The sequence below is a fragment of the Lontra canadensis genome, unplaced genomic scaffold (assembly GCF_010015895.1).
Source record: "Lontra canadensis isolate GAN:19392208 unplaced genomic scaffold, GSC_riverotter_1.0 scaffold91, whole genome shotgun sequence".
In the NCBI taxonomy this organism is placed as follows: Eukaryota; Metazoa; Chordata; class Mammalia; order Carnivora; family Mustelidae; genus Lontra; species Lontra canadensis.
Genome location: NW_022631085.1, coordinates 7,039,330 through 7,067,215, shown reverse-complemented (window position 1 = coordinate 7,067,215; position 27,886 = coordinate 7,039,330). Strand labels below are relative to the sequence as shown.

Here is a 27,886-nt window from a genome sequence, read left to right as displayed (position 1 = left end):
ACGTTATTCTGCTGGACAGGCGAGTTGGGGATTTGCGGGGGTAGTTCTGATTTCGTGCGGTTTTTGCCTTAGGGCCTGGCCCCCCTGCCACCCCCATATGACTCCCTGGGGCATCTGGGACCAGGGAACAGTGAGTTTCTTGATTCACGATTCTGGCCTAGATGAAGACCCAGCAGCCCATCGTGACTGTGAAGCCCAAAATCAGACCTAAGAACGCCATCCACAGCAAGAAGAAACCAGCCTACTTTGGGGGGGAAGCCCCTGCGCCCTGTGACCTTTGGGTCTAAATGAATTTTGTGAAGACAGTACCTTGAAAGTATACATATAACTTTCAAGATGATAGAGTTTCGGGCTCCTGTGAGACAATCTCAAGTGATAGGTGACATCCTGTTCCAACTGAGGACATGCCTCCTCCCTGGCCCCGCCCACAGGAGCAGGACACAGGAGTCACAAGAAGGCAGATACGAGGTACCGTTTATGAAGCCCCTATAAGGTCTCAGGGGGTCCCACTCAGCTGGTTTGATACATTTGGCACCTCCTCTAGTCCTTTTTTTGCAACCTTATGATGGAGCTAACATTATCCCCATTTTACAGATGAGAAAATGGGGGATTCGGAAGGTGTTCTGACTTGTTCAAGGTCAACATCAAGAGTACAGGGTTAACATCAGGTCTGCCTGGGAATGATCTGGGTCTCCCATGGCAGTGTGGCCTCTACCCGCTCAGAGTGTGGCACTTTCCTGGGTTGGAGGAACTGGACTTCTGGGAACAGAATCATAGAAAAGGTTGGTAGGACATACCCTAACACGGCCCATGTAAGTGGCAGAGCACAAGGAACCGTGTGTGTGGATGGTGGCTGGATCTCGCGATGAGAGGAAGATGCGGTGCCTCACGTCCTTCCATAGGATGGGTGAATTGGTGTAGTTTTAACTGAACGCCTATTGTGTCTTGTGAGGCTGTCGGCCAAGGTGAACCCTTAACCAAGTTAGTTGGCTAGAGAATGGTGAAACCAAGATCCAAACCTGGGTCTGTCTGATCTTGAGTCCGGGCTCCCCCGAAGCAGCTGGGAGCCCAGAGTAGTCACTCAAAGTTGGTCCGCAGCACAGCATGGCAAAAAGACAGTTTATTCTATGGCTCAGCAACTTCCCTCCTTCCCAAGAGAACTGGAAACATACGCTCACAGAAAAACGTGTACAAGGACGTTCAAGGCAACACTTCTCATAAGAACCAAAAAGCAGAAATAATGCAGATGTCCATCAACTACAAGGGGATAAACAAATTGCTCTAGCCATACGATGAGATACTATTCAGCCATAAAAAGGAATGAAGAAATGTCAAAACACAGACAAACTTAGAGAACATGATGCTCAGTGAAAGAAGCCAGACAAAGGGCCACATGTGGTGTGATTCCATCTCTATAAAATGTCCAGAGCAGGGAAATTCGTCGGAATAGAAAGTAGATTGGTGGTTGCCAGGGCACTGGGGGAGGAGCATGTGGGAAGAGTGACTGCTGAATGCGCACAGGGTTTCCATCTGGGGTGATGAAAAAATTCTGGAACTAGACAGTGGTCATGGTTGCACAACCCTGTTAATATACTAAAAACCACACTGAGCTTGCATTCTTGGAAAGGGTGGCTTAGGGTATATGAGCTATATTCCAATTTAAAATACGCACAACACAATAGGGCACCGAAAGCAACAATAACTAAAGTATAAATAGGCAAACAGAACTACATCAAACTAAGTCACTTTCATGTATCAAAGGATATAATCAGCAGCGGAAAGGTAACCTATGGAAGAGGAGAGAGTATGTGCAAATTGCATATCTCATACAGGATTAATATGCAGCATATATAAAGAAGTCCTACAACTCAACAGCAAAAAATCCAATACCTCGATTAAAAAAAATGGGCAAAGTACTTGGATGGACATTCCTTGAAAGAAGACATACAAATGGCCAACAAGCGCATGAGAAGACGCTCACCACCAGCAATCATCGGGGAAACATCAATAGACACTATCAAGAGAGAACACGTCACATCCATCAGCATGGATCCTATGAGAAAACAGGGAATAACAAGTGCTGGTGGGTATGGGGAGAAATGAGAGCCCTGCACGTCGTTGGCAGAACTACAAAATGGGACAAGTGTTATGGAAAATGGAATGGAAACCTCCTCAAAAAAATAAAAACCCGTATTGCCATAGGTCCAATGCCATGCATTGAAACCAGGGTCCTGAAGATAGATTTGCACATTCATGTTCCTTGGAGTACTAGTCACATGAGCTCAACACGGAAGCCAGCCAGTGTCCACCGCCAGACAACTGGAAGGACACACTGTGGTCTTTCTGTACAATGGAATATTACTCATTCTTTAAACAGGAAGGAAACTCTAGCACCTGCTAAAATGTGGATGAATCTCAAGGACATTATGTGAACAGAAATAAGCCAGGCACAAAATCTATATGATTCTGCTTTCATGAAACATCTACAGTTCACCGGGACAGAAAGAAGAATGATGGTTGCCACGGGCTGCAGTGGGGGAAATGGAGAGTTATTTCATGTTTCATGGGTACAGAGTTTCAGATTTGCCAAATGAGAAAGTTCTGCTGATCTATTTCACAACAAAATGAATATATTCTATGCTATGGAACTATATACTTACGAGTGGATACACTGGTAACTTTTGGGTTTGGGTATTTCCCATGATAAAACAAAACAAAACAAAATTAAGAATAAAGAAACAGGAAAAGGTAGCCAGTGGGGAACACAAACACACACACACACACACACACACACACACACGCACGCACACACAGCATAGCTAACAGCTCTGCTACCTACCCAAGTGTCCTGTGGCACACTTGATCTTGCCCTGATCCTGCCAGGTGCCCTCCCCTGAGAGCTACTGCTACATCTCGCTGACCTAGAACTGGGGACAGGAAGAAGAGGACCAGCTCTGGTCTCTGTCCCAGGGCTTAGCCCAGCACCTGGTACCCAGCAGATGTGAGATAAATATTTGCTGAACAAGTTGCAGTAACAACCATGTGGTGAGATCAAGTTGGTACCATTATCCCCATCTTATAGACAGGCTAATCAAGGCTCAGCAAGGCAAGATGACCTTTCTAAAACCATAAAAGCCAGCTGATGGTAAAAGGAGAGGAGGCCCCAAGATGCCAGACTCCTGTCAGATGACCCTTCTCTCATACCATCTCCCTTCAGAGTCAATCTGGCACCCATTTCAACAGGAATTCCCAAATAGTAATTCTGGCCCTATACTAGTGGGTCTTAACTTTTTTAGATCATGGGCCTAATAGAGTCCTTTTCCCAAAGGCACACACATATGAGACTTAGAGAATAGTTTCCAGAGGGTTCCTGGACCTCCTGGAGCCCCTCCATCGAGCTCATTAAGAACCCCCTTTACATCCTGCTTTCCCAGGGGAGGGGACCTTATTTATCTTCAGGATTTTTGAGCCATATCTACATTCTTGAGCATCAGAGCCAAGGAAAGATGCTATTTTAAATGCACACTCCTGGATGGGAGGAAGCAAGATGGCAGAGGAGTAGCAAACTGAAATGAAATTGGGTCCCACGAGTTCAGCTAGACAGTGATCAAACCATTCCAAACACCTACAAACTCAACAGGAGGTAGAAGAGGAGACGAGAAGAGGAAGAGCAGCAATTCTAGGAACAGAAAAGTGACCACTTTCTGGAAGGTAGGACGGGCAGAGAAGTGAATCCCAGGCAAAGGGAAGATAGACTGCAGGGGAGGAGCTGGCTCCCAGCAAGCTGCGGAGCAGCAGAGCACAAAATCAGAAATTTTAGAAGTCTGCTCCACTGAGGGATGTCGCTCCAGAGGCTAAGCAGGGGTGGTACCCTCATGGGGACAATGAGGTCTCAGGTCCTGCGGGGTGACAGAAAGATCAAGGGTGTCTGAGTGTGGCAGAGCTCCCAGGTACAGTTGGGTCCCCCAATAATGGGTCCACAGTCAAAGGAGCGAGACTGATACAAAGCAAAGGTCAAGCAAAGCTTTATTTCGCTCCAAGCATTGAGAATCAAACTGACTGGCCAGGGCCGTCTCTTGCAAAGAGGCAACCCCTCTCTTCTTTACAGACTAGCTTTTAAGGGCAAAGGCCATGTGGTTGGGCCTGGCCACGCACAGGTGACCAATGAGATTGTAACACAGAGAAAGCTGCACGGTCCTGCCAGGTCACACATAAGTGACCAATTGAATTACAATTTACCCTACAGTTGATATTTGAATTAGCCTATCACCTTGGTCAGAATGGGCGCCCAAAGGGCGGGGCCCATACTCCTTGGTAGCTAGGGGGACAGTATGCGGGCCCCCACCCACCGATTGGGTACCTCTACCTGGCCTGACCCACCCTTGTATTCGGGCTTTGTTACCTGGGACTGGTTTCCGGGACTTGTTTTTAAGTCAGTTCCCTGAAGGCGGGGCGGGGGGGGGGGCAGGTTGGAGCTGCTCTGGCAAAGAGGCCCTTACAGCACAAGAGCGGGGAAGCCAGCTAGAGATGGAGCCAAGGAGGGGTCTCTCAGCTTGGGGTTCCCTTAAACCGTTATCCACTGCTCTTCAGGCAGGGACCCCACAAGTGGCAGATCTGGGGAGACGCCCCCTTCCTCTTCTGGGAGAAGCAGTGCAGGAGTGTGCTGCAGGAATCAGCTGGGTTTGGAGACTCCAAATGGGGCCGTGCGCCAGAGAGAGAAAAACACTTGGGCACAGGCCAGGGGAGCTCAGAGTGTGGCCAGAGACCAGGGAGACGGGACGGACTAACTGCTTTTCTCTGAGGGCGCACTGAGGAGTGGGGCCTGAGCTCTCGGCTCCTACAGGGCCGGAGAATGGAAGATTACCTGCCTTCATTCCTGCCTTCCCAAGTGGTACGGAAAGCGTTCAGGGAAAAAAAGCTCCTAAGCACAAACTCGAGCAGATTACTTAGCCCGGCCCCTGGCAAGGGCGGTGCAATTCCACCTTGGGCAAAGACATTTAAGAATCACTGCAACAGGCCCCCACCCCAGAAGATCAGCAAAAACATCCAGCCAAGAGCAAATTTACCCACCAACAAGAACTGCAGAATTCCAGAGCGAGGGGAAAGTAACACTGAGAATTCAAGGCTTTTCCCCCATGATTCTTTAGTCTTGCAAAGTTATTTTTTTAATTTTTTTTTCTTATTCTATTTCTTTAATTTTTCCTCTTTCCTCTTTTAACATTTTCCAACTAGTTTATCTTAACAATATGTTTTTTTTTAAGATTTTTTATTTTTTTATTTGACAGAGATCACAAGTAAGCAGAAAGGCAGGCAGAGAGAGAGGGGGAAGCAGGCTCCCCGCTGAGCAGAGAGCCTGATGTGGGGCTCGATCCCAGGACCCTGGGATCATGACCTGAGTGGAAGGCAGAGGCTTTAACCAACTGAGCCACCAAGGCGCCCCCTTAACAATACGTTAAAAAAAAAAAAATCTTACTAAATCTTCATTATTATAGCCATATTTTATCCCTTCATTGTATTTAACCTTATTTTTTGTATACATATAGGTTTTTTCTCTTTAACGTTTTGGGATACAATTTCTTCTAATAGATCAAAATATACCCTAAATCTAGCACATGCCACTGTTCTAGTCTCCAGCCCAATTAAATTCTCTCCTCCTTCTTTTTCTCTTTTTTGAACCAATTTATCTTATCAATTCCTTTTTATCCTTTTTTAGAATTTTTAAAAATTTTTTCATCTTTACAGTCATATTCCAACCCTTCATGGTGTTTATCCTTATTGTTGTATATATATAAGTTTTTCTTTCTTTAAAATTTGGGAGGTAGTTTCTTCAGAGACCAAAATACACCCAAAATCAAGTGGGTGGCTCTGTTCTATTCATCAGTCTAATATATATATATACATATATATATTTTTTTAATTTTTATTTCTTTTTTTCCCCTTCTTCTCCCCCCGGTTTTCAGTCTCTTCTGATTTGATTAGCGTACATTTTTCTGGGGTCTTTGCCACCCTTTTAGTACTTTATTCTCTCATTCATATATTCTTATCGGGATAAAATGACAAGCCAGAAAAACACACCAGAAAAAAAAGAACAAGAGGCAGTACTGAAGGCTAGGGACGTAATCAATACAGACATTGGTAACATGTCAGAGCTACAGTTCAGAATGATGATTCTCAAGGTGCCAGCTGGGCTCAAGAAAGGCATGGAAGATATTAGAGAAACCCTGTCTGGAGAACTAAAAGCCCTTTCTGGAGAAATAAAAAAACGAAAATCTAGCCAATATGAAATCAAAAAAGCTATTAATGAGGTGCAATCAAAAAGGAGGTTCTTACTGCTAGGATAAATGAGGCAGAAGAGAGAATTAGTGACATAGAAGACCAAATGATGGAGAATAAAGAAGCTGAGCAAAAGAGAGACAAACAACTACTGGACCAGGAGGGGAGAATTTGAGAGATAAGTGATACCATAAGATGAAACAACACTAGAATAATTGAAATTCCAGCAGAAGAAGAAAGAGAAAGGGGGGACAGAAGGCATATTGGAGCAAATTATAATAGAGAATTTCCCTAATATGACGAAGGGAACAAGCATCAAAATCCAGGAGGTGCAGAGAACCCCCCTCAAAATCAATAAAAATAGGTCCACACCCCGTCATCTAAAAGTAAAACTTATAAGTCTTAAGAGAAAATCCAGAAAGTGGCTCAGGACAAAAAGTTTGTAACATACAATGGCAGAAATATTAGATTGACAGAAGACTTATCCACAGAGATCTGGTAGGTCAGAAAGGACTGGCATGATATATTCAGAGCACTAAATGAGAAAAACATGCACCCAAGAATACTATATCCAGCTAGGCTACCACTGAAAATAGAAGGAGAGTTAAAAAGCTTCCAGGACAAGCAAAAATTAAAAGAATTTGTAAACACCAAACCAGCCCTACAGGAAATATTGAAAGGGGTCCTCTAAGCAAAGAGAGAGCCTAAAAGTAGTAGACCAGGAAGGAACAGAGACAATATACAGTAACAGTCACCTTACAGGCAATACAATGGCACTAAATTCATATCTCTCAATAGTTACCCTGAATGTAAATGGGCTAAATGCCCCAATCAAAAGACAAAGGGTATCAGAATGGATTAAAAAAAAAAAAAATCAAGGGACGCCTGGGTGGCTCAGTTGGTTGGACGACTGCCTTCAGCTCAGGTCATGATCCCGGAGTCCCGGGATCGAGTCCCACATCGGGCTCCCAGCTCCATGGGGAGTCTGCTTCTCCCTCTGACCTTCTCCTCGCTCATGCTCTCTCTCACTGTCTCGCTCTCAAATAAATAAATAAAATCTTAAAAAAAAAAAAATCAATATGCTGTCTACAAGAAACTCATCTTAGACCCAAAAACACCCCCAGATTTAAAGTGAGGGGATGGAAAACTATTTACCATGCTTATGAACATCAAAAGAAAGCTGGGGTGGCAATCCTTATAACAGATAAATTAGATTTTAATCCAAAGACTATAATAAGAGGTGAGGAAGGACACTGTATCATACTGAAAGGGTCTGTCCAACAAGAAGATCTCATAATTTTAAGTATCCATGCCCCTAACATGGGAGCAGCCAACTATATAAACCAATTAATAACAAAATCAAAGGGGCGCCTGGGTGGCTCAGTGGGTTAAAGCCTCTGCCTTCAGCTCGGGTTGTGATCTCAAGGTCCTGGGATCGAGCCCCACATCGGGCTCTCTGCTTGGCAGGGAGCCTGCTTCCACCTCTCTCTCTGCCTGCCTCTCTACCTACTTGTGCTCTCTCTCTCTATCTCTCTGTGAAATAAATAAATAAAATCTTCAAAAAAAAAAAAAATCTCCCAACAAACAAGAGCCCAGGGCCAGACAGCTTCTCAGGGAATTCTATCAAGCATTTAAAGAAGAATTAATACCTATTTTCCTGAAACTGTTCCAAAATATAGAAATGGAAGAAAAACTTCCAATCTCATTTTATGAGGCCAACATTACCTTGATCCCAAAACCAGACAAAGACCCCATCAAAAGGGGAATTACAGACCAATATCCTTGATGAACATGGATGTGAAAATTCTCAACAAAATACTAGCCAATAGGATCCAACAGTACATTAAAAGGATTATTCACCACGACCAAGTGGGATTTATTCCAGGACTGCAAGGTTGGTTCAATATCCACAAATCAATCAATGTGATACGATACATTAATAAAAGAAAGAACAGGAACCATATGATACTCTCATAGATGCTAAAAAAGCATTTGACAAAGTACAGCATCATTTCTTGCACAAAACCCTTCACAGTGTAGGGATAGAGGGCACATACCTCAATATCATCAAAGCCATCTATGAAAATCCCACAGCGAATATCATTCTCAATGGGGAAAAACTGAGAGCTTTTCCCCCAAGGTCAGGAACACAGCAGGGATATCCACTATCACCACTGCTATTCAACATAGTACTAGAAGTCCTAGCCTCAGCAATCAGACAACAAAAAGAAATTAAAGGCATCCAAACTGGCAAAGAGGAAATCAAACTCTCACTCTTTGCAGATGATATGATACTTTATGTGGAAAACCCAAAAGATTCCACTCCAAATCTGCTAGAACTTGTACAGGAATTCAGTAAAGTTTCAGGATATAAAATCAATGCACAGAAATCAGTTGCATTTCTATACACCAACAACAAGACAGAAGAAAGAGAAATTAAGGAGTCAATCCCATTTACAATTGCACCCAAAACCGTAACATACCTAGGAATAAATCTAACCAAAGAGGCAAAGAATCTGTACTCAGAAAACTATAAAGTACTCATGAAAGAAACTGAGGAAGACAAAGAAATGGAAAAACGTTCCATGCTCATGGATTGGAAGAACAAATATTGTGAAAATGTCTACGCTACCTAAAGCAATCTACACATTTAGTGCAATCCCTATCAAAATATCATCAATTTTTTTCAATGAAATGGAACAAATAATCCTAAAACTTATATGGAACCAGAAAAGATCCCAGATAGCCAGAGGAATGTTGAAAAAGAAAGCCAAAGTTGGTGGCATCACAAGTCCAGACTTCAAGCTTTATTACAAAGCTGTCATCATCAAGACAGTATGGTGCTGGCACAAAAACAGACACATAGATCCATGGAACAGAATAGAGAGCCGAGAAATACACCCTCAACTCTATGGTCAACTAATCTTCAACAAAGCAGGAAAGAAATTCCAATGGAAAAAAGGCAGTTTTGGGGCACCTGGGTGGCTCAGTGGGTTAGAGCCTCTGCCTTCGGCTCAGGTCATGATCCTGGGGTCCTGGGATTGAGCCCTGCATTGGGCTCTCTGCTCATCAGGGAGCCTGCTTCCTCCTCTCTCTGCCTGCCTCTCCACCTACTTGTGATCTCTGTCTGTCAAATAAATAAATAAAATCTTAAAAAAAAAAAAGAAAGAAAAAAAAAGGCAGTCTGTTCAACAAATGGTGTTGGGAAAATTGGACAGCCACATGCAGAAGGATGAAACTGGACAGCTTCCATACCACACATAAAAATAGACTCAAAATAGACGAAAGACCTCAATGTGAGAAAGAAATCCATCAAAATCTTTGAGGAGAACACAGGCAGCAACCTCTTCGACCTCAGCTGCAGCAACTTCTTCCTAGAAACATTGTCAAAGGCAAGAGAAGCAAGGGCAGAAATGAACTATCGGGACTTCATCAAGATCAAAACTTTTGCACAGCAAAGGAAACAATCAACAAACCCAAAAGACAACTGACAGAATGGGAGAAGATATTTGCAAATGACATATCAGATACAGGGCTAGTATCCAAAATCTATAAAGAACTTATCAAACTCAACACCCAAAGAACAAATAATCCAATCAAGAAATGGGCAGAAGACATGAACAGACATTTCTGCAAAGAAGACATCCGGATGGCCAACAGACACATGAAAAAGTGCTCCACATCACTCGGCATCAGAGAAATACAAATCAAAACCACAGTGAGCTACCACCTCACACCAGTCAGAATGGCTAAAATTAACAAGTCAGGAAACGACAGATGTTGGCGAGGATGTGGAGAAAGGGGAACCCTCCTACACTGTTGGTGGGAATAAAAGCTGGTACAGCTACTCTGGAAAACAGCATGGGGGTTCCTCAAAAAGTTGAAAATAGAGCTACCCTGCAACCCAGCAATCGCACTACTGGGTATTTACCCTCAAGATACAAATGTAGTGATCCGAAGGGGCACGTGCTCCTGCATGTTCATAGCAGCAATGCCCATAATAGCCAAACTATGGAAAGAACCTAGACATCCATCAACAGATGAATGGATAAAGAAGAGGTGGTATATATATACAATGGGATACTATGCAGCCATCAAAAGAAATGAAATCTTGCCATTTGCAACAACATGAATGGAACTAGAGGGTATTATGCTGAGTAAAATAAGTCCAGCAAAGAAAGACAATTATCATATGATCTCTCTGATATGAGGAACTGGAGAGGCAGGGTGGGGGGTTTGGGGTTAGGGAAGGAAAAAAATGAAACAAGATGGGATCGAGAAGGAGACATCTCACAAAACAAACTGAAGGTTACTGTGGGGAGAGGGTTGTGGAGAGGGTGGTTGGGTTATGGACATTGGGGAGGGTATGTGCTATGGTGAGTGCTGTAAAGTGTGTGAACCTGATGATTCACAGACCTGCACCCCTGGGGCTAATAATACATTATATGTTAGTAAAAATAATTAGTAAAAAATAAAAATAAATAAATGTACACTCCCAGGGCCATCTCCTGGGGATCTGGTTAAGGAGGTGCAGGGCTGTGCCCAGAAATCTACAGGAGGCACACTGGAGAGTTCTGGAACAGGTGGCTCTGAGACACACATGGGTCTGGGAGCTACTGCCTCCCAGGCCTCGGAATGCGGCCCAGATGATCCCCTAAGCTCTCAGCCTCTCTCCCCAGCTGCCCACCAAATCTGCCAATTAGACATCCCAGCACAACCCAACAGCGACCTCCTGAACCCAACATGCTGACTCCTTTGCTGGGATCACTGGGCCAGAAACCTGGCCATCACCCTTGTCTGTCCCTGTCCCCACTCCACATATCGACCATCACCAAGGCCAGCAGATTCTATCCTCTATGTGCCTCTAGGCATCCCCACTTCTCTCTAGCACCCCTACCAGCACCATGGTCCAAGCTTCCAGCTTCTCCTCCTTACCTCCAACTGCTGCCACCATCCATTCTCTGTCCTGCAAATCTAATCCTATCACTGCCCCACACAAAACTCTCCAGCACTGAGCGGACTTTTCAACTGCCCCGTCCAATATGGTAGCCTCATGTGGCTATTTGAGTTCGATATCCCAAGTTCTGCCCAAGTTCACACTCATCACGTATCAATGCTCAAGAGCCACACATAGCTGGTGGCTACCATATTGGCTAGCCCAAGTATAGCCCACTCCCATCTTCACAGAAAGTTCTAGTGGGCAGCGGAGCTCTACAGCTTTGCTTGGGATCCCTTCAGGGTCTGGCCCCAGACTGCTCAGACCACTCCCCAGCATCCCTGGCCACAAAGAACCACTCTCATCTCCCTAAAGTCATGCTTTCCCCTCTAAATCTTTGTACATCATACCCTTCCTGCCTTCCTGGTTTGGCTTACTCCTACTCATTTTTGGGTCTCAGCTGTCACTTCTCCCCTAAGCAGGACAAGTGCCCAAACTTTGTTCAATCACAGCATGTAAAATACTGAGTCATGAGAGCTATGGACACGTCTACACCCATTACCCCCATACCAACAATTTTCAACTAGAGGCAAGTTTCCTCCAACACCCAGGGGACACCTGGCAGAGTCTGGATTCATTACTGGTGAGGTGGTCCTGGCATCCGGTCCTAAAATGCCCAGGATAACCCTCGCAGCAAAGAATCACCTGGCCCAAAATATTGGCAGTGTTGAGTTTGACCATCCCTGCTCTGGATAGGACAGCTCCATAAAGGAAGGGTGCGTGTCCTGTATAGTGTGTGTCCCCCACCCACAATCTAGAGTGGAGCATTTAAGGAGCCCAGATGTTCTGTAAGATTTTCCCCCACGATTTCAGTTCTCTTACAGTGCCTTACAACGACATTCACTGGTCATTACGGCAGACTGAACAATGGCCCCCCCAAAATATCCAAGTCCTAACCCCTGGAACCTGTGAATGTTACTTTATACGGCAAAAGGGACTCTGCATATCCCATTCAGTGAAGGATCTTGAGATCTTGAGATGGGGTGATTATCCCGGATTATCCCGATTGGTCCTAAATGCACTCACAAGCAAGCCTAGCAGAGGAAGACTGGGACAGTGACAGAGACAATGCAACATGAAGACAGGGCAGAGAGATTCGAAGATGCTACGATGCAGGCCTTGAAGATGGAGGAAGGGGCCCCAGCCAGCATCCACCAGAAGCTGGGAAAGGCAAGGGACGGACGGATCTTCCTCTACAGCCTCGAGCAGGGTGTGGCCCTGCTGATGCCTTTTTTTTCCCCCAGTGAAACTGATTTTGGACTTCTGGCCTCCAGAATTGTGTGTTCTGAACGGAAAGAGGTTTCTGTGACTTATCCCGCATTACCCAGCTCCTGGACCTGCACAGAAGCAAGCAGGCGGGCTACAGAATGGTGTTCGGGAGACTCGTGCTGCAAGAATGATCTTGGGAGCCTGATTCTTTCCAATACATGATCTGGCCTCCAGCTCAGAACTGGCCCTTCTGTCCTGGGCGCCAAGGGTTATGAATCTTGTCACACCTCCCCTCCTGCTCCAGGCTGGGGTGGTCCCCCCGGAATGGAATCCAGAATCCAGGAGGGGAGGCAGACATGCATAGCCCAGGCTCCTTAAAAATACAGAAACATGATAACACGGAAATGCAGCTCACTCCAACTGCAGGTAGGCAGACAAAGGCTCAATTTCAAACCCTGTCATTTGCCCTATAAGTAATAGCCTTTATGGGGATGGTCAGCTGGAAGGCTCAGAGAGGGTAAGAAGCCTCTCACTTGGGACTCCAGTCGGGCTGTCTCCCCGGGGCTTCCCCAGCTGGTGAGGCTAGAAGCTCTAAGAGCCTGATTTGATTTAACTCTGCCTTATTCTCATTTATTGCCTACTATTACCTTCATCTCTGGGTAGATTCCTTTCCTCTCCTGGCGCTATTAGATTTCTATAGTAATAATAAAGTTGTCTTTCGTTTTCAAAACCCAAAGAGGGCTGTTGTGAATCTTTTGCTCGGAATACTGTGGAAGGATAAATTTCTGCTGTTTCTAGGCCAACGATTTTAGAGTCATCTGTAACGGCAGCCCTAGGACACTCATAGGGTCATATTCCAATGTGGGGTGTATTGGATTTGGGTCAGAGAGCTGGAAAGGAAGGGCGTTTAGGGGAGAGACTGCCACCCTGCTGGCTCGGAGGGTGTGAAGGCGAGGTGGTAAGGGTACCTGAGGCATGCGTTTCTAGCTGCGGTGGTCACCCAGGTCAACAGCAACAGTGTCTGTGGGTCATTCCTCACACCCTAGTCCTGCTGCCTTCTGGGTTGTGGAAGGTCTCGGGAAGGCAAGGGACTCAACCCAGGATGCTTGGTCTGTCTGGCGCCGAAGCAAGGATTAGAATAAAAACGGAAGCTCTCGCCCAGCTCTCCAGCCTCCCTGCCAACCCTTCTCCCTTTCCCCACCAGCCTCCAGACACAGGGGCCTTTCTCTGCCCATCCAACACAGCCTTGGGCCTTTGTACCTGCTATTCTTCTGCTTGGAACACTCTCCCTCCGGAGTCTCCCATGGCTGGCTGCTTCTCATCATTCAGGTCTCAGTGCAAATGCCATCTCCTCAGAGAGACCCTCCCTGGCTGCAGTCAGGCCAGCGGACTTCCCATCACCTTCTGTCACCACCTGCTGATTTTTCTTCCCAAAAATCTTCTCACACTGTGTAACTATCTCATTACCATCTTTGCTTGCCTGCAGCCCAGAGTGCAGGCCCAAGGAGGGCATGGGATCTTGTCTGATCTGCCCCCAGTATGTCCCTAGACCCATGCCTGGCACACACTAGATGCTCAACATATTCTGAATGAATGAATGAATAACTGGGCAAGTGAAGGAGAATGAATACGCAGCTTTGGAGAATGCTTGCTAAACGCCAGGTCCTAACGCACCTGATCTTGGCTTTCCGAAAGGCCAGCTCCTCTTCATTACCGAAGTCCAAAGACACATCCTCAGTATCATCCACCAGGGCCTGGGGGACACCAAACGCGGATGGCAGGCGGTGGCCATCCCCACCCTACCCTCTCTGCTGGAAGGGCCCCTCCCCCCCGCGGCTGCAATCCGAGCCCTTCTGTCCATTTGGGGAGCGGCCCAGGCCCCGGTTGGTTCGCCCATCCTTCCTCCTGTCCTCCCCTCTCCCTCCTCCTCATCGCCCCCCTCCTTTGCCCGGAGCTCTCACAGGCTCCTCCCGTCCTCTCCCCCATCCTTCCGCCCCAGCATCCCCGCGGTCCTACCTGCTTCATGCTTCCCAGAGCGCACCCAGAGCCCACAGCCCAGGCTCCGGCTCCGGCTCTCGCCTGGCCGGGATGCCGGGAGGGTGGGGAGCGGCGGGGTCCGAGCTGGCGCCCTGAGGTGCAGGTCTCGGGTGGGGGCGGGGCGCGCGGGGCGCGCGGGGCCCAGAGCGCAGTCGCAGGCTGGGGAGGTGGGCTCCGCGGCCCAGGAGGGGGCGGGGCTTGGGAGGGTCCCGGACCCAGGGCTCGCTGGGGAGCGGCGCCTGAAAGGGAAAGACCTGGCTCCCAGGCTGGAGGGACGGAGGGCGAAAACCGAGCAGCCTCCGTGGACACGGAGTGGACGATTCGGGCTCAAAGGCGCACTCGGGGACCGTGAACAGTGATCCGGGGAGGAACAGAGCCGGGGTGGGCTGGTGAATGAGGGGGATGTCCCGTAGTTGTCGGGCCAGGTGAGGGAACGAATGAATGAATGCCAGGGTCGGGTAGCCTCGTTTAGGGTTTGGAGAAAGCCAGTGCCTCCCAAGTCTCCGGTCCCAAGAATTCCCTGGGGCCCTTCTTAAAAAGCAGATTCCCAGGCCCAGCCCTGGAGATCGGGAAGGCCTGGAGTGCAGGCAGAGGAATCTGCCTTTTAATAGGTGAATCTGCTGACCTCAGTGAGATCGTCCCTCATCCGGGCGCCAGACACACACGGAGCACGCAGTCACTATTGTTGGCGGTAACAGTAGTGATCCAGGATGGTAAGACCTTCCCAGGTATCTCCCGGGAAAGAAGGCTTGCCACCTGCAAGTCTTGTTTGCAAGGACAATGCCACTCCCCTCCTTTCTGCCTTCTCCCTCTCCTGACCCCCACTCCCCCCACCCAGGAGCAGAGGGCCGAAAGTCTAGATGCCAGGGGCCCTAGTCCTGCCTTTGCCCTCTTGTCATGGGCAGTAGGGGCTTGTCCCCCCCCATCTCTGGTGACCTGCAAAAAGACCACTGGTCCACAAGCTCCTGACACAACTCATTCACGGGTGGCCTCCTGAGGAGATGAATGGCCTGGGGTGTGCCGAAGAGGAGTAGGAAACAGCTGTCAGGAGCTGCCTTAGCTCTGATCCGTGGGTGAGCACCCCTCCCTTCCCCCCCCACTGACCCCGTAAAGGGCTTGGCAAATGCATGTGCGGGAAGCATGCTTTCTTGGGGGACAGCATGCCATCTTTTGGGGTCAGCGGGTCTGAGCCTGCCTGAGAAGCATCTCTCTAACAAGTTCCCAGGAGATACTGATGCCACAGGCCCCCAGCCTTCCTTCGAACCCTAACAATCTGCACTACCAAACCCCAGATTCTAGAAAGGCCTGTTGTCTCTTCCAGCTCGAAGCTTGCTCCAGGCATAGGTGAGTGTCACACTGGGAGGCTGGGGGACCCTAAGCTTCCCCTACCCCACTAGTCCCCAGCTGCCTGGGATGCTCAGGGGAAGGGCAGGTGGAGGTGAGAAGCCGTTGCAAAACATTTAGGGGTTTTTCCTCTAACCCTGCGAATCACCAGCTGTTGTTAGCTGTTAAGTTGGGGCTCAGAGAGTCCCCAGGGGGGTGAGAAGGTAGGAAAACCCCCTTGGAAACCCCATGTGGGGACAAACTGTCATTCTTGGCCATCAGGTTGGGCGTGCTGAGAATTAGCCATGGCCTTGCCATGTGGAAGTCACCCCACAAACACAAGGTCACGCCACTCTCCCCCTTCCTGACCACATCAGAGCACAGGCTGAGGATACAGATGCCGGGGCCAGACCTGGGGCATTCCTTCCCCAAGAGACAAAGCTGTTCCTGAACATGCACCCAATTGGCCCTCTGCAGAGCCAGCCAATAGAATTTGGGTGTGGGGTGGGCAGAGAACCCATCAGTTCTGCAGGGAATTCATCATTGGCTTTGACGTGGGGTGAACACTGATTCACACTGCTACCACTGAACGTGGCTGCTGGGATCATAACCCTAGTCAGCTTTTGCTGGTCATGGCTCAGAGGACCTTGGGAAGCAGGGGGTGGGCAAGGGTTCAGATCTGGGGCTGGAGAAGGCCCTGATCTGCACTGTCCCCCTGCATCAGTCAGGGCCATAGCTGCAGCCTCCGGGCTTGTCTTCCCCAGGCCTATAGTTGCCCCTTGCCGTCAGCCCTGCCTTGCCACAGGCTGGACTCCCTAGGGTCTGCCCTGACCATTGTTCTGCCATTCCACCTCTAATAGGGCCTTGCATCTCACAAGCGAAAAGGAGGAAGCCCAGTGAAATGGAACTTGAGGGAAACAACAAATCATTTCTTAGTGTAAGTATATCCCACACACTATCTGGGATATACTTACACTAAAAAAAGTATCAGTCACTCACCTCAAATTCAAATTTACCTGGGGTCCTGTATTTCTTCTGGCAACCCTATGCCTCCATAAGATTGCCAGACAAAACCCTGTGAGATGGGTGCACCCAAGCTCAGGGGGCCCAAAGCTCCCACCCTGATCCTGGGCAGCTGTCCCTGTGCCTCTCCCTTTCCTGCCTCCCACAGATGCTCCGCCCACTTCATGGGGCTCCTCCCACCTGACCTCTTTCCTTCATGCTGGCTACCAGGGCAGTGTGGCCAGGAAGCCAAAGCATGGGGCAGAGGGAGGAAGGTGGGTCCCTCCTGTGGGCTGTCCCCGGGGGCGCCTGTCTTCCTTGCTGGGGTCAGGTGGTGCCCAGGGAGAGCCCTGGATTCCTACCCAGACAGAGTCAGCGGTACCTGGACCTCTGTGAGATGGGGAGAGATTCGTGACCCTGCACACTCCCGGGGTCCTTCACTCGCTCACTTGCCTCCTCATCCACCTCTTCTGTGCTGATCTAGATCTAGACACAGGGCCCTACCCTCACCAAGCTGAGATTCTAGTTAAGAGAGAAATAACAATTAGCAAACCTAGGGCCACCTGCTGGCTCAGTCGGTTGAGCATCTGAGTTCAGCTCAGGTCACGGTCCCAGGGTCCCGCATCCGGCTCCCTGCTCAGTGGGGAACCTGTTTCTCCATCTCCCTCTGCCTGCCACTCCCCCTGCTTGTGCTCTCTTTCTCTCTCTGTCAAATAAATAAATAAAATCTTAAAAACAAAAAAAGTCAACAGAAGAGAACAAAGGCATAGAGACACTGGGGGCTTAGTGGGGGCAGGGAGGGCCACTTGGAGCCTCTGCATTTTCAGCTCATGAACGTTGATGTGTGTGCTGGGGGGAGCATGGATGCAGAGGAAACAGCAGGTGCAAAGGTCCTGAGCAGGGCAAGACCTGGGTATGTGCCAGCCATGGGCAGAGTCTGGCCAGCCGGCAGAGGGTAGCAGGTCTTGTCCCACACAGCTTTGGGGGCCAGGATGGGAGTGAGGTGGCGACCCAATGGGTAGGGGCAGCTAGAAGCCACCTGGCTGAGGACAGAGGCCCAGCTCCGCTGTTCCTATCTCTGTGCAGGCCCAAGCACAACTCTAGTGGCTTTGGGGGTGTGAGGTTCCTGCCAAATCCATGCTCGGTGGAAAGGTAAGAGAGCCTGGTCAGGGTCTTGTTAGCTGAAGACCTCTGGGTCTCTGACAGCCGCCACCATTCACCCAGCAAACAGTTTACAGATAAGCCCTAGCCCTGCCTCTTCACCAGGTTCCCTGGCTCTGACCCCACCCCACCCCTATGGCAAAATATCTTCTACTGTCTCACCAGCTGCCCCTGGGGCTGCAGGACGGTGGCCAGCTCAGGGCTGCCAGGCAGGCTGAGAACACGGCTTCTGCCACCCCAGGGACACAACAGAACATAGACTGTGGGAGGATGCAAAGGGGTGACGGCCTGGGTCCTCCACACATTGCCAGGAAAGAGTTAGGGAGAAGAACCTTCTGGTTTAAACACATTTATCCACGTGTGTGGATCACACGCAATGTGTGCACCTTACTACGGTGAGGTTCGAACAAGTATGGGAGGGCGTCTGGGGGGCTCAGTTGGTTGGGTGTCTGGCTTCAGCTCAGGTCATGATCTCGGGGTCCAGGGATCGAGCCCCACATCGGGCTCACTGCTCAGTGGGGAGTCTCCTTCTCCTTCTGTCCCTCCTCTCCTCCCCTGCTCATGCTCTGTCTCTCTCTCAATAAAATCTTACACACACACACACACACACACACACACAATGGGAAATAACACTCATGGGACAATCGGGGAATGACTCCTGGAAGGGTAGCGCCTAGAAGGTGAGACCCCTAATACTAAGGATAATGATTCATTTTTTTTAAGGCATAAGGATGATGTCGTGGCTTTTATTTTTTGTTTGTTTGTTTTTTAAAGATTTTATTTATTTATTTGACAGACGGAGATCACAAGTAGGCAGAGAAGCAGGCAGAGAGAGAGGAGGAAGCAGGTTCCCTGCTGAGCAGAGAGCCCAGTATGGGGTTCGATCCCAGGACTCTGGGATCATGACCTGAGCTGAAGGCAGAGGCTTAACCCACTGAGCCACCCAGGTGCCCCAATGTTGTGGCTTTTAAATGCTGGGATAAAATTCACATACCATAGCATTCACACTTTTAAAGTATAACATGTGGTGATTTTCGTAGATTCACAAAGCAGTGCAACCGTCACCTCTATCTAGTTCCAGGCATTCTCATGACCCCCAAAGGAATTACTATATAATTATCAGTCATCCCTCACTGCCCCCTCCCCACCACCCCAGCCCCTGGCAACTACTCACCTGCTTTCTGTCTCCTGGATTTGCCTGTCCTGGACGTCTCATAGACACAGAATCATACACCATATGGTCTTTTGCTTCTCATGTTCGAAAGGTGCATTCCTCCTGCAACAGGTGTGAGAGGTTTGGTCCTTTGCATGGCTATACAGTTCCCTGTATGGCCATAGGGCCCCTGGTTTAGCCCTTCATCAGTTGATGGACAATTGTGTACCTTCTGGTGACTGAGAGCAATGCCGCTATGACATTCCTGCCCAAGGCTTTGGGCGGACATGGGTTCAGTTCTCTTGGCCACATAGCTAGGAGTGGAATTACTTGCAGCTTTGTGTTTCAGAAGAGTCCCTCTTTAGAGCTACGTACCAACATAGTAAGGTGAAATGACAAGACATTGGGGCTCGCTTCAAAATCATATGGGGGCGGGGAGTGGGGTACCTGGGTGGCTCTGCTGGTTGGATCTCTGACTCTTGATTTCGGCTCAGGTCATCATCTCAGGGTCCTGGGATCAGCCCTGCTTGGTGGGTGGGGGGAGGGGGGGTTCCTTGCTCAGCGGGGAGCCTGCTTCTCCCTCTGCCTGCCACCCACCACCACTTGTGCTTGCATTCTCTCTGTCTGACAAATAAATAAATAAAATCTTAAAAATAAAATAATGTTTTTAATGTTGAGGCTTGTTTTACAGTGACTTTTCTGTCGCCTTTCAAATTCCCACCTAATTACCTCTGGCAGTAGAAATGTCACCAAAGGTGCCTCTGGGAGGCTCAGTCAGTCAAGCATCTGACTCTGGATCTCAGCTCACGTCTTGATCTCAGGCTCTTGAGTTCAAGGCGGATGCTCCGCCCTGGGCGTGGAAACTCCTTTAAAAAAAAAGGGGGGGGGTCAGGTGAGCGGTGTATGTCATTTTATATCTCATAGCCACATCTAAAAAAGCAAAAAGAAAACAGAGGAAATTGATTTTAATTGTACTTTTCTTGAACCCACTATTTCCAAAACACAATCATCTTAACATATGAGCAATTAAGAAATTATGAAAAAGATACTTTACATTCTGGGTACAGCATGTCCCCATTTGGCCCCGCCCTTCTCAGGGGCTCCATGGTGATTCACGGCTCCCAGACGGGACAAGGCGGCTTTGTCTGGTGGCATTAGAGCACTGATTCAAAAGCTCTTGTGACTTCTATTTTAATTGGTTTTGTCCATCCACAATGAGAATGTGTGCCCACAGAGGCAGACACCCTTTGTGCCTTTCTAAGTGCTATACTGTGCATTACCTAGAGATGGTGAGTAGGTAGTGAGTGAAAGACCCCGAGAGTGTGCAGGGTAGAGAATCTCTCCCCATCTCACAGAGGTCCAGGTATCGCTGACTCTGTCTGGGTAGCCCTGGGCACCACCTGACCCCAACAAGGAAGACAGGCACCCCCAGGGACAGCCCACAAGAGGGACCCACCTTCCTCCCTCTGCCCCATGCTTTGGCTTCCTGGCCACACTGCCCTGGCAGCCAGCATAAAGGACAGAGGCCAGGTCAGGTGGGTGGACCCCCGTGAAGTGGGTGGAGCATCAGTGAGAGGCAGGAAGGGGAGAGGCACAGGGACAGCTGCCCAGGATCAGGGCGGGAGCTTTGGGCCCCATGAGCTTGGGTGCACCCTGGCCTGCAGGCATAGGGTTGCCAGATGAAAAATACAGGACCCCAGGTAAATTTGAATTTGAGGTGAGTGACTGATACTTTTTTTAAAAGTAAGTATATCCCAGATAGTGCGTGGGATATACTTACACTAAGAAATGATTTGTTGTTTCCCTCAAGTTCCATTTCCCTTCTTTTTGCTTGTGAGATCCTCAGTCCTGCTTGAGGAGGAATGGCAGAACTTCTGCCAGGTTCCAGGCGGGCAGATCTTAGGGCCAGCGAGATCTTAAGGAGTGCCCCCCGCAGGAGGAATGGGTTCATCTGTGTCTAGTGCCTGGCATGGAGATCTGTGTGCTGACTGTCCTTCCTGCAGCTGCCACTCCTTGTCCCCTCTGCACATTCTCTCCTTGCTGAGGCCTCCTTTTCTGAAGTCCTGTGAAGCTTCATCTGTGCCCCAAGCTTGCTTCCTATCCAGTCTGCCCTTGTCTGGTAGGGAGACCAATCGGGCATTCCCCCAAGAGGGGACATTCTGGGTGGGGCCAAAGGGACAGTCAAGCTTCGATGTGCTTGATTGGCTTCCCAAGGAACTGGCAACCTGGCCAGGCCATGGAGGAGTCAGCACACAGGCCAGAGAAAGCCTCTTGTCACTGAAGGGCTGGGACCAAGGACAGAGATGGCAGGTCCACAGTAAGTCTGGCCTTCTTGTCCAGAAGCTGGGAGAGTGGGCAATGGCTCTTATCCATCTTACAGCTCTGGCCCCCTCTTGGAGCAGCAGGAGCTTGCAAGTCCCTACCCCAGGTCCAGTGCTGGGGATATCATAATGCTAGTCTCTCCCCCAGCAGCAGGAGGTCCAGCTGGATTGCCCCCTGCTAGAGAAGATGGTTTCCACCACCATGCCCCCATCAGGCCCTGTTTGGAGGGGACCTGAAGCCTTTTCTACCTCACCTTCTGTCACTCATCATGTTCTGATAACACTGGCCAGACTCTAAGATTTCCAGAGACACCCAAGCTTCTCCCTACCTCAGGTCCTTTGCACCTGCTGTTTTCCCTGCCAGGACTTTTTTCCATGAGGACTCTCTCCATGAGGCTTTCCCTAACTCCTGGCTCATGTTTCACCTAATTGCTCAGTCCCTCTTTAGGGTCTGGGACCTAGCGTGGCTTGTCCTTTCTAGCACTGTCCACAGTTTCAAATCATCTTGTTTATTAGTAAAGCAATCTTTCTCCTCCCCACCCACCACTAGTAGTATCTCCATCAAAGCAGGTGCCCCTTCTGATAACTTAGCCAGGGCATACTGTGGATATTTGAGAAGTTTACAGTTTAAAGTAAGTGAATGAAGAGTGCACAGCTCTAGGAACTGTGCTGTGCTGCAAATCTCTGCCCATTGCTTAGACAAGGACTTTGGAATCAAGGTCAATGGTGGCCTGGATCCACACCTATGGAGGGCGAGCCCAGACACCTCCTGACTGTGGGCCAGTCTGTGCTCCAGCAGGCAGGGAGCTGCTACTTACAGGAAATGCTCTATTGAGGAGAAAGGGTGGCGTGTTGTTTGGCCCAGCACACTGGCCCCGGTCCAGACGGGTCAGGAAGACTTGCCGCTATGTCAGCCCACGCTCAGTTCCTCCCAGGATCAGCAGCTGCCCGCAGAGGGAAAGCATGCTCCCCAAGAAAAGGTCAAGGGGCACCCATCCGTCCTCTCCTCCCCCTTAATAAAAAAAGGAATGGGAAAAGCAGCTTGGAAAGTATTTTAATGTCTCCCAAGAGGCAGCCAGGTACGTTGGCTAAGAGCACAGACTTGGTAGTCAGCTCACCTGGACATGAAGCCCAAGGCCACTGCTGGTCAGCTGGGGCATTTTTAGCAAGTCACTTAACCTCTGGGCCTCACTTCTCCTGGGTGAATGAACTAGGGTCATCGTGGCACCCACTTCTGAGTGCAGGTAGGACAGAGTCAAAGCCTTACTCTTTTGCCACGTGGTCAGAACACTGCTGGTGCACAGTGTTTGCTAAGTAGATTATGTCCCTCTGCCTCATGACCACCCCAGGAGGGAAGCAAGGTATGTGAGGTGGTACCCATTTTATGCATGTGGAGACTGAGGCTCGGGGAGGGCTTTTGAAGCAGGTGTGCACAGCTCATGCACAGTAGAACCTCAGGTGTCCTACGCCCGGCTCGCGCAGCTCTTGTCGGCACACAAGGCTGGGGGTAGGGGACATAGTCACCCCCAAACTCTTGACCTGGGGTTGTCAAGCAGGGCCAGATCTGATCCCCAGACCTGTTTGAGTTGGGTCTGAGTAGATTAAAAGGACAAACAAGAATGGAGTCAGTTGCCAATATTTGAAAATCAGATGTCACCATTTATTTCTTTGGAAATCCACATTTCTGGGCTTATTGTTGTTTTTTTTTTTTAAGGTTTTATTTTTAAGCAATCTCCAAACCCAACATGGGGCTCCTGCTCACAACCCCAAAATCAAGACTTGCATGTTTTCCTGACTGAACACAGGGACTGTCCCCCTGGAGATGGGGTTCACCTTCCCCAGTCGTGAGTTTGCTCATTTATGGTCTTTGCCTCTGGTAAATTTGTGATCGCTCCTTAAAATCCCACTATATTTGGCGGTACTGCCCAGGAGCAGACCCGAGCCTGTGACAAGGACCCATGAGAACACCAGCTATCAGGCACTGTCCCCAGGGAGGGGGCCCCCCCCGCAGGCACGTGTTGCTAGGCAAAATCCCACTGAACCTGTATGAGCTTCCTGAAGGTGCCCTAATAAAATACCACAAACTGAAGAGCTTGGACAACAGATTTTTTTTTTCCTCACAGTTTTGGAGGCCAGAGATCCAAGGTCATGGTGTTGGCAGGGCCGTCCCTGCTCCAAAGATACTAAGGGCAGGATCTGTTCCAGACCCTCCCCCAGCTTCTGATAGTTTTGGGGCAACGTAGCTCCAAACTTCACATGGCATCTCCACGTGCTTGTCTGTGTCCCATTTCCCCTTTTTAGAAGGGCTCCAGTCATGTCGGATTGAAGGCCTACCCTATTCCAGTAGGAACTCACCAAAACTAATTACACCAGCCGTGACCTTAATTCCAAGTAAAATCACATTCTGAAGCGCTGGGGGTTAGGACTTCGATGGATGAACTTAGGGTGCAGGGGACACCATTCAGCCTGTAACAGAAGCTAACTGCTGCTCACCCAGAAAGTCCTCCCTGGGGAGGGAGCAGGAGGCTTTCTACACACACCCCCAATCAGCCGTTGCTTAAGGGCTGCCTCGAGCAGGGACAGGACGTGCCGGGGGCTCTGGCTCTGGGCACACACTGGAAAAGCAAGTCCAGGCAGACCGGGGGTCGTCCTCCCTCAGAGGCACAGGTGGTATGTTTGGGAGGGAAAGTTCATGGGGGGCCCGAGAGACATGGAGGTGGGAGAGGGATCCTAGGGGGTGTGGACCCCGCCGCCCCCCTCCATCAAATGCATGGAAGGCATAACCTTTACCCCACATCGGCCACCCACTAGCTGGGCTCGGAATGACTCTACATGAGTCACTAGCAGCTGAGCGCCTTCCTTTTTCTACATACCAACCACATTCCACATTCGTTGGCACTGGAGCTGCCAAGGACAGAAGTGGATTGTACCCACCCACCCCCTTCCCCATGTCCCCAGAGGTGGCTGTCACTCAAGGATGGTCAGCCAGTGGTGGCATGAGAAACCCTCGCACCTGTTGGCCTCATTGCAAGAAACACGACCCCCCCCTCTAAAAGCTCTCTTTGGTGGGTACTCAGGGCATCCAAACCAGCATTCGCTGGCATTCACCAGCTGGTGAAAATAAGCATCTGCATGCGGGAAGGGCATCAAAATGAGGCCAAGTGGTGGTGGTGGGGGAGTCAGAGAGGAAGGGTTGGTGCAGGCACCACATGCAATGGTGCCAAAATCCGTCCCTACCCCAGCGGCCTCAGCATGTAAGTACTATGTGTAGGACGCATGGGACCCAGGCAGCCTAGCTATTGGCACCTGCTAAGGAGCACAGCTCGAAGAGGGATGAGTTCACGTCCCTGGCGTTCCATCTCCTATACTCCAAGATGGGAACGATGACCATCCTTCCTCAAATACAGGCTTTGAGCACCACCCGGCAAGTGGCAAACCCGTGATGAATGAGTATCCGAAGTTATTGGCTACTTGAAGCCACACTCAGGGGGCTTGGCAATCCCTGGGGAGGAGAACATGGACGGGCTGGACTATAGGCAGGTCCGGGCATGGTTAGATTTAAGGCATTAACTGAACATGGTCACACTTGGATTCTATCCGGAGAAACCTAGCTGCTTCTTTAGGGTTCAGGATTCAATTCAACTTTCCTCTCGGTCAGCTGTGAATGCCAAGTGACCTCCATGGAGCCAGTTGCCGAGAACATTTGGCCATAGCTCCTGCCTCCCAGAGCCCTACACAAGATGACTAGCCCATCCCAGGGCTGGCTACATGTTGCCAAGGGACCCTGAAGACTCAGTCTTCACTTCTCAGACCCCCTTGTTCTTCACATCCCCAGGACATGGCACTCGTAATTCAAACTCATAGCTCAAATCACTTTTGGGAACATTCAGCCAGTAGCAGAGACCTTGAGAAAGGCCTCCCCCTGGACTTGACTGGTCCAGGCATGGCCCCTTTGGCCTGTGGGGCTGTTTGCCCCCAGCACCGCGGGGAGGCCCTCACCCAGCTGTGCCCAGGGGACTTCTCTCGGGATCTCTAGAGTCTCGAAACGCCCTTCTGCAGTGATGAGGCCAGCCTGTGGGGACTCATTTTTCAGATGGGAAACTGAGAAGGAAGGGGCCCGAGGCCAGGAGGCTGCTGGGGGAGACCGAGCCAGGCCCTCCCCGGCTCGGTCTTTCCCCTGTACCCTTACGCCGCCACTCCCTGAAATCCATCTCCGTATCTGGGTCAGGCTGTTGTCAAACAGTAACCAGATCCAGTGGGACTCCTGCTTCACACTCAAAAAGGCTTCCTCTTGTCCGCACAATCAAATCTCAGCTCTTGACCCTGCACGGTGGGCCCTGAAAACTGCCCCCCTGGGGGCTCGGGGCTCCGGGTGCCTCCCTGGGGCTGCACCCAACTCACTCCTGCCTCGGGGAGTCTGCCCCTGCTGTCTCCTTGTTGGACGAGCCCTCCATGTGCTCAGGCACACTTGTCACATGGCCCTTCCCTGTAATCGCGCAGGCCACAGCTCAAAGGTCCCTTCTGTAGCAGCCATGGTCGGGGTCCCTCCAGGACCTCTCTGCACTCATGGTTCCCATGACTGCAAGCACCTTCTCTGCCTGGGGCCTCCCTCTGTCTTCCAGAAGCTGCTGGGCCCAGCGTGGGAGGTTGGTTAGTAGAGTTCCCACCAGTGACTTTCAGGAATTGGTGTCTCAATGGTATATGCCCTCACCCCCATGTGGGGGGTACCTCTGAGGTTCCTAAAGTCCCCTATAGGACTGAGCCCCAGCTGTCCACAAGGGTGATCTGTTCCAGAGAGCACCCCAAAACTGGCCCCTCCTGTCCCCTGGCCTCACCTCCCTGTAACTGTGGTTGAACATGTCAGAAAAGATGTGTCCACATCCTAACGCCTGAAACCTGAGACTGGGAACTTATTTGGAAAATAAACATTTTGTGGACTTACTTAAGGGTCTCAAGGTGAGACTACACTGGACACCATGGGTGGCCCCCACACCCAGTGACCGGGGTCCTTACGAGAAGAGAGAGGACGCAGAAAGAAATGAGGATAGCAGGTGCAGACATGGAGAGACACGGAAGAGAAGGCCACGTGGAGTCACAGGTAGGGGTTGGCGCCGCTACCAGCCAAGGAGCAGCACGGATCCATGGCAGCTCCCCAGAAGTGGGGAGAGCGGAGGGAGACAGCCTCTCCCCACCCCCCGCCCACCCCAGAGCCACCACAGGGAGCCGGCCCTGCACACACCTTGACTTCAGACTCTGGCCTCCTGTCGAGGTAAGCCCCATTAGTGGCAACCTGGGAGCCCGAGGGAGCAAATACTGCATCAGAGTCCCTGAGCCCTGCGTATCCCACCTCCCTGGACACGTCACTCCATTGACCATCTTCACCTGCAGAGATACAGGTGACTTCTTTGCTTCCAGTCTGGTCCCCCCACTAGAATGGACTGCTGGGTCCTGACTGCCTTCTTCCCTGCCCTGTACCTCCAGCCATGGGAAAGAACTCAACTTGTGACTTGTGACAGCCCCTCTGTATACAGCGGGTAAATGAATGAATGCATGAGCCATGAACCCCTGTTCAGTGCTCCTTCTCCCTCCCTCCTCACCTCCTAGCTGATGGAGATGGAAAAACAAAAACAAAACACACACACACACACACACACACACACACACATCTCTCCCACTGAACTTGGCACAGATCCCAGAGCTCTCAACCCCAGCTGGGCTGTAGAATCCCCCAGAGAATTTTTGTACAAGATCCGAGCCCCACCCAGCCCCAGAGACCCCAAACAACCTGGTCTGACGTGAGACTCCGGCTGTGGCATTTTTCTGAAAGTTCCTCCAGATGATGCCAATGCGTGAGCAGGGTTGAGAAGCCCTGGTTGGGAGGGAAGGCGAGGGGACAAAACAAGGTTAGAGTTGTAGCATGACAAACCAGCCCCGTCTGCCCAGCCTGAGGGGGGCTCCCCGGATGCTGGATTTGCAACTGCTAAACCCCGGACCACCCCCAGCAACCCAGGTTGAGTCGGACCCCTAAGTACTCCCCAAGCCAGCTGTGTGGTATTTCACTCCCGCCTAGGCCACTCTTAGAGGAAAGGGTCCCTGCTGTCTGCAGGAGAGGCCGTGGGGAGACTGCTCGAGCCACCTGGTCCTAACAGAGGGGGCAGGGCCACAGCTGGACAGCGTGGGGGTGAGTTGGGGGCCCGGGGTCCAGGCAGCTGGTGCTAAGGAAGGATGGGCAGACCCTGCTCCCCCAGGCAATCATGATTCTAACAGAAGGATTTTCCCCTGTGGTTTGTGGGCACTGTAGACTCATCGTGAGAGTCTTTCGGGGTCAGGTTGGGACTGTTTTCCTCGGGAGCCCCTCCAGGGCCTGGCAAAGAGTAGGTGCTCGGTACACAGAGGTTGAGTGAACTGGGG

General features: G+C 50.1%; 1 protein-coding gene across 1 annotated transcript in view; it reads right to left on the bottom strand.

Annotated features, from left to right (window-relative positions):
* TVP23A (trans-golgi network vesicle protein 23 homolog A) overlaps window positions 1–27,548 on the bottom strand; it is a 46,609-nt gene extending 19,061 nt beyond the window's left edge. The window contains exons 1-3 of the mRNA XM_032836331.1: window positions 27,536–27,548; window positions 14,495–14,557; window positions 14,153–14,232 (exon numbers count right to left, since the gene is read on the bottom strand). Of these exons, the coding sequence (XP_032692222.1) occupies window positions 14,153–14,232; window positions 14,495–14,503 (89 nt within the window). The 5' untranslated portion in view covers window positions 14,504–14,557; window positions 27,536–27,548. The remainder of the gene's footprint in view (window positions 1–14,152; window positions 14,233–14,494; window positions 14,558–27,535) is intronic.
* Between the last annotated feature and the right edge of the window lie 338 nt (window positions 27,549–27,886).